General features: G+C 33.7%; 1 protein-coding gene across 1 annotated transcript; it reads left to right on the top strand.

Moving 5' to 3' along the window:
• The first annotated feature begins 1172 nt into the window (after window positions 1-1172).
• Window positions 1173-1737, top strand: LOC120165248 (protein NONRESPONDING TO OXYLIPINS 2, mitochondrial-like). The gene is made up of 2 exons (XM_039174805.1): window positions 1173-1439; window positions 1566-1737. Exons 1-2 carry the CDS (start codon window positions 1267-1269, stop codon window positions 1714-1716), a joined length of 324 nt encoding a protein of 107 aa, XP_039030736.1. The 5' UTR covers window positions 1173-1266; the 3' UTR covers window positions 1717-1737.
• Window positions 1738-11945: the final 10208 nt, after the last annotated feature.

Genomic DNA, 11945 nt, shown 5'->3' with positions numbered 1-11945 from the left:
ATTTGATCACTTTATTTTCGTTTTAATTAAGATGTGGTCACTGATATTTAATGGTTGTTAAACCTTCAACGGTTTGTTGATATGACATAGTAAATATAAAAAAATTAAAATTACATCATTTCCACGTAGATAATACGTAGATTAATTTTTGGTTACTTTTCTTTCATATTTGTACACTTTTGCTCACCAGATTCAAAAAACATTAATTTTGGTCACTTACGTTATTGTTTTATTAAGTTTATGTCACTTACGTTATAGTTTTATTAAGTTTTGGTCACTTAGACGTTGAATGTTGTTAGCTTGATGACATGTCCTGTTAGTAAAATGGTTTAATATTTATTTTAACTCCTAAACTTTAGACAAAATACTAATTTCAAGAATAATGCTAAATTTTCAACTTCCAGTAACAAATAATAACATCACTAGTTCAAAGAAAAATGAGAGAGTACGCATTCACTACAGCAAAAATGGTTTTCAGCGGCAGATGTAGCGGCGTTTTTACTGCAAACGCCGGTAATTATTTACATATAGCGACGTTTTTGAACAAACGCCGTAAAATACTATACTTTAATGGCGTTTGTATAAAAACGCCGCTAAAGAATCGTAATGTAGTGGCGTTTTTATACAAACGCCGCTATAAACTAGTATTTTAGTGGCGTTTTTATACAAACGCTGCTATAGACACGTACTTTTGTGGCGTTTTAATACCAAACGCCGCTATAGACTCGTACTTTAGTGGCATTTTTACACAAACGCCGCTATAGACACGTACTTTTATGGCGTTTTAATACCAAACGCCGCTATAGACACTACTTTTATGGCTTTTTAATACCAAACGCCGCTATAAATTCGTACTTTAGTGGCGTTTTTGCACAAACGCCGCTATAGACACGTACTTTTGTGGCGTTTTAATACCAAACGCCGCTATAGACTCGTACTTTAGTGGCGTTTTAATACCAAACGCCGCAATTGTCATATAACCTGAAACTCGGGCTTTTCAGAAATATTTTTTTATTTGTGGTACGACTGTATATAATGCGAATGATGTGGTTAACAATTGAATGAGTAGGGTGAGAGGGTACGACTGTAAATAATGCGAATGTTGTGGTTAACAATTAAATGAGTAGGGTTTTGCTTTACTTCTTCGAATCGAAAACGGCACTGTGAGCTAATACCTAAACCCTGTCTTCCCGCTTTACTTCCTCCAAGGTTTGAGCTTCGATTAGTAAAGATTTTCGATTTCCTCTCTCCTTTTATTATTTGCTAATGGCTTCAGCTTGCAAGAGCTTCATCAGTAGATCATCATCCTCCATCAAATCCGCCTTTAGAACTAACGGTCCAAAATCCCCATTCTCAAGATCTGCCGCTGCTCCCTCCTCCACCCGATCACCTCTCCCCTCCCAATCCACCTCTCCTCTTCGCCGTTTCACTTTCTCCAGGTACCTTTTTTGGTTTCCATTTTCTAGATTACAATTTCTGTAACCATTTGTTTCCTGAATTGGGAGCTATCGTTTTACTATTTTGAAGTTATAATAATTATTTTTGTTTATTTTTTATGATGGAAGGTGTCCTTCGGAGCTGGGATGTGCGCATTCACTGTTGCCGCTGCACAGTACGGTGGCGGCGGCGAGGCTGTCATCCTGCTTGAGCTCAACATCAAGGAGTTGCCGGGCACTTTCTCAGGGTACACTCTGCTGCACTTATCCCGGTCTCTAGTACTATTTTATCTGTTTTCTATTGTGAGTGGCTTTTTTTTTTTGCTTCTCATACTCTTAATATGGTTGTATATATATCTGCTCCTGTTTCATCATTCTTGAATTTGCACTTATCCCGCTATACATATATGTGTTATTATTCAGGGAAATAGAATACAAATTTTTTTATCTTCTCTTTTAACCTGAAACTCGGGCTTTTTAGAAATATTTTTCAAAAGGTGGAGGCGTCAGTTATAGTCTCTTTTCTGTTTTCATATAAAGATATAATCCTTGAAATTCTAAGTTATTTCTGAATCTCTCTTTCCAAGGTGGAGGCGTCGGTTATAGTCTTTTTTCCTAATTTCTGCAAGCTTAGGGGTTTATTTTGTTTACTCAATGTGAAAGTTCTGCGTATTTTTAAAGGTTTGGAAAATCAAATGGGAGTGAAGGTAGAACACTGATGTCACTGTTCTGGATTGTGATTCGTCGACTAGCTGAAATCGAAGAAAGAATGGTATTTTCTTTTATTATTATGATTAATTTTGATTTGATAATCAGGGATAATTTGATTGTTTACTTTGGTTAAGAATTTGAAGTTGTAATTTGTAGCTCAAAAGTCAATTCAAAGCTCTACATATCAATATGAAAAGATTTTCTGTATTGGATTTGGTAAATTTGGTTGCGGCAAAGAATTGATTTTTCTGTGATTGAAATCTAGAAAACACGGGGTGTTAGTCTACTCTTTATCTATGAATTATTTCTAGTTTGAGTAGAATATAGTATATTACCTTCAACATACCAACACAGCTATACTGATCATTGAATCAAAGCCTAGGAAATAAGCAAGAATAAACAGAAGCAAAAATCAATAGAGACAGTATCATGTAGTATATTTTATTCTACAAAACACATAAGCAAAAGGGTTTGAATAACTAGAAATTACCGGTTTGACATGAGCGACTGGTGGAGGATTTGTAGTCCTCAATTTCTCAACAGATTGATAATTACCTTCCTAACATTCTTCGTGCATAATCATTAACTTCTCTGCCACCTGTAACAAGTCATTTTTTTGGTGTACCGGTAGGGGGAAGTTTGAAATTTGAGGTTATTGGCTTATAACTATGACAACAATTCAAACTGATTCTTAACTCAGTTTTTGTAACACAATTTGCAGTTCAAGGATTTGACGGGAAAACTTCAAGAGATGACAAATTTTTGTATTGGTAAGCATGACATAAAGATTTTGTTAGTTGAGTATTTATCATCTCTTTTAAAAAATTTATTGATAATCTATTTATATCATTTATGATATTGATCTCTAAAAGCCTCCCATTATAATATCGGGAGTTCTCACAGGTTTTCTTATTCGCAGAAATTGACACCGACTCCTTGCTAAAAAATGAGTTGGCAACTCTAGTTGAGACTTTGAGAACTGCCAATAATGTTGTTATACTTGCCATAAATGCCATATCAGTTGTCATAAGTGTCAGCATTTCTTTTTCCTTGTTGAGTTGGCTCTGAATTTTATGCCATGCTTATATCATTGGTAAGCTCTGGGAATTCTCCAGGAGATGCAAAGAAAACTCATTGATGCAGTTCGTGATAATATTAAGGTGTTTGGAGTTTCAGAAGTTATAAATGTGAGTTGACCTGACATTGCATTTTGTTCTAGTTACTACCCATGAGTTTATTATTACTCAACCCTTTATAGTCTGTTCTTAAATGCTACTGACACTTTTTTCTCGACATCGGTTGAAATTTGAGGGACTTAGACATGCATGCTTTCTTGATCCAAAATTATAAGATTTCATTGCTTATCCCTCTTTTGTATTTCCTTAACTTTTCTAAGAATACAAACTTGCTCAGATTCTTGGGAAGTACAAAGATGCAAAACTTAGATTTGGAGCTGGTTACAGCATCAGAACTTCAATTTCGCAAGCTATGCATGACTGCCCTTTTATTGGTGCAGGGGTAAAGGTATTATTAAGAAAATTTTAATGCAGATGTGACATCAGTTTCATTTGAAATGTTGAGATATATGTGCATGCATGACTTTTTACTTTATGTTGTTTAAGTGCTCCTTCACCCTATTTCCTTGTCGATTCAAACTTCAAACATAAATGTTTTTCCGATTTTCTTTGTACGGGGCAACCTACTCCTTTTATTTGTTGCATGTGTCATATTAAAGTTTTGACCATTTCATTTTTGGACGTAGGAACTCGATGGCATAGTTATATGTGTTGTTGCAAGTTCTAATGTTATCAGCGATGACGATTTGCAAGCCTTTTTGCGTACATTCCGTCAAACTACAGAGTACACAAAGGATATTATTATATCTGTATTTCATGATCCTAAGCTGGAGCCCAACCTTCTAGTCACAACAGTTGTTATCTTGGGGTAAGAATTCTAACTTCTAAAAGTAAGATGGCAACCAATACATTATTAAATTTTTTCTTTATGATGACATTTTTTACATTCTTATGTAGAATATATTTTAGTTTTCATGGTTCCTGACTTCCTGTTTTTTTTTGTTTGTTGCAACATCTTTTTTTAGTTCTCAATCACTCACATGTAGGTTATGAATGCAAGTTCTGCTGGTTGTTTCCTTTTCTTCTTAGTCTCATCTAAATTATTGTAATTGCAGTAATCTTGAAGAACAAACTTCAACAAAAAACGGCTTCTTCAATAGAATGGCACAACGTTTCCCATTTGTTTTTAATCTATTGAGGAGAGATCATTCACTGTCAAATGATACTTTCAAATAAGATGTCAAGACGATGAATATGACAAATTCCAATGAAGTGGGAAACAAAGTAGCTTTAGAAGGCATATCTGGAGGTTATGATGATGACGCTAGTGAAATTGAGGATGTATCGAACAACAAATCCATGTATATCTACACTTGGAGGTTCAATTGTAACTCATTTGTACTTTAATGTCTTTTAAGGTTCTCTCTCCATAAAAAAAAACTTTAATTTATTTTGTTGTTAAGTATTTTTCTTTATGTTTTTTGTCTTAATTAAAATGTATGGTTGTTGTTAATTAGATAAAGCTAGATATAAATTTAGGTGATGTATAGCAGAAATGAAATATGCAAAATCAATTAATATTAGCTAAAGAAAGGTAATTAGCGGCGTTTGTATCCAAAAACGCCGCTATAGGTCTGACTTTTTGCGGCGTTTGTGTTCAAAAACGCCGTTATAGGTCTGACCTTTTGCAGCGTTTGTGTCCAAAAACGCCGCTATAGGTCTGACCTTTTGCGGCGTTTGTTCTAAAAACGCCAGTATAGGTCTGTTTTTTTACGGCGTTTGTATCAAAAAACGCCGCTATAGATCTGACCTTTTACGGTGTTTTTTCTAGAAACGCCGCTATATATCATAACTTTTTGCGGCATTTGTTCCAAAAACGCCGTAATAGATATTGACCTATTGCGGCGTTTTTTTGTTCTCAAACGCCGCTAACTTTAGCGGCGTTGGTATTGCTGGCGCTTCTTGCAGCGTTTTTCCTATCGCCGCAAATACTTTTAGCGGCGCTTAAAAACGCCTCTATAAGACTAAAAAAACGCCACTAAAACTCTATTTTGCTGTAGTGATTTAGAAATAAAATAAAGTTGGGTAATCTCAGCTATATAAACTGAAATTCAATTTCCAAATATTGTGATTGCAGAATGCCAAATCCAACAAGGAACATGAAGACAAATCAGTGGATCCAAGTAACTCGATAACCGGATATCACTCTTCGTGGTGATTTTTCCTTAAGAAAGCGCCTCCGGTGAAGCATAACCAATAGACCCAAACAACCTGATAATTGAATCCGTCCATTGAACTCAATCCAAAATCCATGATCTTCAACGTCGAATCTTTGTTTTTGCTCAAGAACAAACAATTTTTCGATTCTAGATCCCTTATAACAATGTTTGCCTTATGAATCACCATTAGTCGCACCACTACAATCGCGCCAGCCTTCAAGTACCTAATTTTCGCAATGACTCGATTGAACAACTCACCGTCAAAGTAGAACTACAATACTAAGTGAACGTCGGTTTGATCTTCGTAAATGTCGTGGATGTCGATCACGTTTGGACGCAACGAAACACTCTTATCAATCTTTCGTATCACGAAGATTTCGTTGATCAACATCACGTCGGAGATGGAAACCTAGTATTGTGTTATCAATAATGCCGCCATTAAAGAAGCTCTAGTTTTCTCAGCTCGAGGCGGTGACATTGTCGTGGTGGTGAATCTTTTTACAGTTTTAATGACAAATTCTTTACATTTTGTAGGATCTTCATTACTTCTCCTTATACATTTTCTTCCAACTGAGAACTCACCTAATTTGTCTTCAAGTAATTACAAGTAATAATTAGAAACAAGAAGTCTATTGCAATGAAGCATAGATGTCTGAAGAAGAAGCGATGAGAAGATAAGTAATATTAGGGGTCAGGGAAAAAATATTAAAAAATAGGTAAATTGAAATGTTATCCATAAACTAATTTGAATTTTCAAAAATACCCATAATTAATATTTTCTCTAAAGTTTAGGAGTTAAAATAAAAATTAAATCATTTTACTAACGAGTCACATCATAAAACTAACAACATTCAACGTCTAAATGGCCAAAACTTAATAAAATGATAAGATAAGTGACCAAAGCTTATATTTTTTGAATTTGATGAGTAAAAGTGTACAAATATGAAAGAAAAGTGACCAAAACTTAATTCATGTATTATCTACATATAAATGATGTAATTTTAATTTTATATATTTTTCGGGTCATATCAACAAATCGTTAAAAGTTTAATAATAATTAACCTTCAGTAACCACATCAAAATTAAAAAGAAATTAAAATAATTAAATATTATATTTTCTGAATTCAGGATGAATAAATTTATAAAACCGAAAGGAAAGTACAAATTCCATAGTTTACCCTGTAAAATTTTTTAAAAAAAAGTAAAAACTGAAAACGAAAAGGCAAAAGTGCAAGACTTAGTTGTCACCACGTGTTAGAAACAAAAGATTCGAAGGACAAGTAGCATTAATCAGAAACGCAACGGTGTCCAACTCTAACCGCCATTGCATTCACAGGCGTTCGACTTCAACTAATGGAAGCCAAAACCAAAATCAGTGCTTCTTGGAAAACTCTTGCTCTGTTCCTTGCATCTGCAAAAAAAAAAAAAAATGGAGAAATTTAAAAGACTGCCATTAGGAGTTCAAAAGAAGACCACATCCACCAAGCAAATTACCAAGAAGAAGAAACTATTCAGCAATGTTTTAAACTACTTGAAGTCTGACTGTTGCATGTTTGCTCCTCTCCTCTATCCTTCACTCTCCGGTACTACCCTTTCTCAACTCTACTTCCTTTCTCAATTTCTTTTTCTTTTCCATCAATGGCTTCTTTTGGTTTTCAGGACTGAAATCGAAAGAACCCATTAAAGAAAACAAGAAGACGAGGGTGTTAAAGATGGTCGGCAAGTACGTGAAATCCGACACGTACATACTCGCCATTGCTTTCTTCTAAGCCAACGGCTTCCCCTACCTCAGGTACATGGGATATTAGTTTATGTTTTTCGGAGTCTAATTAATCACTTGGGATATTAATTTATGTTTTCTACCTTTATTTTTGTTCAGAACAAATCCAGTGCAGTAGGGAAATCACGGTGGAAACCGCGATGAGAACTTTAACTACGGAGTCGGCTAATGCCACAGCAGAGAAGCAGCCATGCGAAGATGCACCTCGGGCGGTGTTAGGGCATGGAGAAACGGTGAAGCACATGGTTTACCACCAGCGCCGCCGTTGCTCGACACCTGTGTCTGCAGGTGGCATTCTTAAACTACTTCAAATGCTGCATTGCTTGCTTTTCTCATTCATCGTTGAGTCTTGAATGCATTCGCTGTGTTTTGTAACTTGATGCAGGGAAGGCAATGGGGGGTATGCAGCTGAGGAAGCTTGTTGTCGAGTAAAATCTATACCAATAGATAATTGTAAAACATTAGTTTACAAAGATGAGTTCATGTAATATTGACATCTTTGTAGTATATGTTTATCATAATTGTGGATATAGTAGAAGAGAATTATTATACGTAGGCCCGTCCAATTAGTAGAATATGATCCATTACCAGGCTCAAAATTTAGGGTACTAAACAATATTTTTAAAACCGGATCGGATCTTAAACCGGTGAAGGTACTGGTTCACTGGTTCAATCGTGGTTGAACCGATTTATATAAAATAATATTTTTTTAAAAATTTTGCATAATATTTAAAGCAATATTAATATATATATATATATATATAACACTCTTTTTAAGTTCATAATATTAAAAGGTGTAAAAATATCACAAGTTATAATATAACATCCTCAATACCGAGTTAGTGACCAAATTGAAATATTTCAGAATTTGGTGATTAAAGTAGAATAATTGAATAGTTCAATGATTTATCTGGAAATATTTTCTAAAAATTGTTAGTAATTATTAAAGGAATTAAAGGACAAAATGGTCATTTGACAAGGAAAATTTTTATATTCCTTTTATAAGATAAGGGAACCACGTGGGAAATGAGAGAATTCTCTAGAGTTTTCTTTCTTCTTATTCCTCCTCCCGTATCTCCAAATTCAAAGGTGAGTTTCTTTGCTTGTTGATTAATTATTGATTTTAAGGTTGGGTTATGATCATTAGATGATAATTAAGCTTAAGGAAAGCTTAATTTATTCTAAAACAACAAGATGTAAGATATAGAAGAGATTAAAGAAAATGAGTTTTTAGATGAATTTCTGGAAAAGAGTTAATAAGTGAAATTTGAGAAGGAATTTGACTTGTCTTCACTAAGAATAAGAGATTTATGAAGTTAGAAAGGATTAATAACAAAGTTGAAAGTTTAGTAAGATTCTTAATTTTAAGAATCATGATGAGATATGGAAGATAGAGATGATTTATATGAATACAAGTTGGTTTAAGTAATGTTAGTTGAGTTTAATGACATGATAGGGGCTTAAAATAGAAGAATTGAAGGAAGAGTTAAGGATTTTCGGGTGTAAAATACAAATTATGGGCAAAGTGCATCGATGCACATTCAATGTGTATCGATGCACTTTCAAATAAATGAACATCGAATGCAATTAGTGCATCGATGCATAAGGAGTGCATCGATGCATAAGGAGTGCATCGATGCATCCTCGTAAGAATAAAACATCGAAGGTGAATTGTGTACCGATGCACAGGTAGTGCATCGATGCACACGTTAAGGAATGCATCGATACACTGTAGAGTGCATCGATACATACCTTTATTAAAAGATGAAAATAACTTTCTTTTGGCCTAAGAAATGATAGATTATAATACATCAATTGGATACTGATATGTATCAATGTATGATTATATAGATATTGAGCACGAACAAGTTCCGGAATGATTATCAAGTTAAGATTCGATCGAAAAAGAGGAAAATCATAACAGTGGATTGGAACGTAATGAAGCCAAGGTGAGTGCATACAAGTTAGTTTATGATGTTTAATGGAAATAAGACTTGCGACTAGTCTATTTCCTATATTAGAATGCATGAATTTATGATCATATGCATATGTTTGATTTGGATATATGTGATATATATTATAGTATGTATTAAATGATTTGTGTGAATACATGTAGTGTTATAAGTTATAGGAATTAATATGAATGATCTATATGATTACATGAGATTGTGAAATAGGCTATATGATAGGTGACCATACATGTTACATAGTAAATGTGATCAATTATAAGAATCATTATAATAGATTTATATGAATACATGAGAAGGGTGATGAGTTAAATAAAATTAGACTATAGAGTAATATGAGAATAATTTATTAGTGAAGGGAATTGAGTATAAATGATGATGCCAAACTATAAGATAAGTGTTATAGAGAAGAAGTATACTTAAAGAGAATTATGGTATAGGAGTTATGTAAAATTTAACTAAATAAATAGATTAACTTATTATACAAATAATATTATATATGTGATATAAATTATATGTTATGATATAAATAATTATGAGAATAAATGGAAAAATGAGACAAGATAAGTATTTACTTATAGGATAATATGAGATTATATGAATATACAGTATAACTTTATGAGGAAGAATCGGGTGTTATATGATTTAGGTATGGAAATTATCTATGTGTAAGTAAATTATGTGGTTATGTGACTATGTGTGAAATGGAGTAAACTAGGTAATTATAAGGTATGTGAATATAGGTATATAAAATAAGCCACATGACTATGAATTAGGTGAAATTAAGTGGTGAGAATGATATGACAGAAAGCTACCAGAGAATATGTTATGAGAAGATATAAGAACAATTATAAGCTATGTGATATGTGAGTTTATGAAAATGTTCTATGTGCAAGTAATCTACGTGTATGTGTGATTTATATGGAAATGAACTACTTGACTACGTGTGATCTTATAAAAATGTAATAATGAGACTATGTGTATATGTGAATGTGTGATAACATAAATATTAATGCCCATGTTATGTGTTATGAGAGCCAGAGGTATAGTTGGCATGCCAAGAGTCGAGGGTCTACGCAATACTTCGGGATATATATGTATTCTTTGGAACATGTATGAGGTCTTTTGAGACACATATTTGGTCCTTAACATATGTATATGATTCTTAAGGAATTTTCTATGTGGTCCTTAGGGACATTTTATATGGCACTTCGGTGCCATTCTACGCGGCACTTCGGTGCAATTCTACGTGGCATTTCGGTGCATTTATACGAGCTGTGGTGACAACATTAGTGCACAACCTCTAGAGACTCACATATCAATAGTTTTCACATATGTACATGGGCTAATCAAGAAATGATAACAAATATATATTGTGATATGATAAATTTTATAGCAAGGACATGATGAGGTATAGGTATAGTATATGATTAAGAAGGTTAGATATATGTGCTATGTGATTAAATGATAAGTGACTAATGATGATTTATATGCATGCATGTACTTCTTATTAGATAATCTGATATGATTTATATAATGATGTATGTATTGCTTGGTTAATTGAATAATATGTTGAGTAAGAAAAAAATAGATATAAGATGATATAATTATAAGATATAAATGATAAGAATATTGATAGTGGAATAAGGTTAGAGATTTAAAATAATGTGTGATATGTACATGCATATAGTATATTATATATAATGTTATATTGTTTTGATGTGCCATTATAAGATGATATGTTCATACATGTTTAAGCATTTAGAGTTTCCTTTATAAGTTTAATGCCTCACTAAGTCATAGACTTAGCGTGTGATTGTTTCACACGTAGGTTACAGAAGCGAAGAAGAGCAAGACAGGTCAGCATCTCCCTTACAAAATTTCAGATCAGAAAATAGACGATTTAAATGTGTTTGGTTATTTTGAATATAGTTGTCATATACTAATTGATTGAGTTAAATATGCTCTGATCGATTTTGGTTATTGTGGTCAATTTATATAAATAAACCGCTTTTACTTTAATGAAAGTTTTAAATTTTCTTTGAATTTTGTCAAGAGTCAACTTTTGAAAAGTCAATGTGACACCTCATACTCGTATTCGGGTCGGGTACGGGTCTGAGGGTGTTACACATAACATATATAAGTTAAATACCATAAAATCAAGTGAAACAAAATGATTCAAATCAACTACAACATAATATTTAAGTAGGGATGGGCATGGGTCGGGTCAGGTTTTTGGACTACCCAACCCGATAAGAAAGGGTACTCCACCTATAACCCGACCCGACCCAATGAAATTATAATTTCACCCGATCTGACCCGACCCGACCCGATTTAATTTTTTATTTATTAAAACTCACGCTTGGTCGGAGCATTAAAGTTGCAGGAGCACCATTTTTTTAATCAAACACATCCATTGCCTATGCCTTTTAATCAAGTCCCATCATGTGCTTATTCCAAGCCTGCTCCACGCCTGCTGAGGACAAAAACTAAGAAATAAAATAGAATTCTTTGTGCCCATTCCAAGCCTGCTCCACGCCTGTTGAGAACAAAAACCAAGAACCATGTTGAACCAATCGGTTCACACTGGTTTTGTCGGTTCCCAACTGATTCATTGCAAAACTGGTTTTGGAGACTGACCGGATCGGACAGGCAATCGATTCCCAGTTCAATCGGTCGAACCGGCCGGTCCGGTCCAATTTTGATAACATTGGTCCTAAATATGAATGTCATTTAGGTAAGTTTATGTATAATAT

This window comes from Hibiscus syriacus, unplaced genomic scaffold (genome assembly GCF_006381635.1).
Source record: "Hibiscus syriacus cultivar Baekdansim isolate YM2019G1 unplaced genomic scaffold, ASM638163v2 tig00111582_pilon, whole genome shotgun sequence".
Classification (NCBI taxonomy): domain Eukaryota; kingdom Viridiplantae; phylum Streptophyta; class Magnoliopsida; order Malvales; family Malvaceae; genus Hibiscus; species Hibiscus syriacus.
The sequence above is the reverse complement of the archived record's forward strand: the minus strand, read 5'-3'. Positions and strand labels throughout refer to the sequence as shown.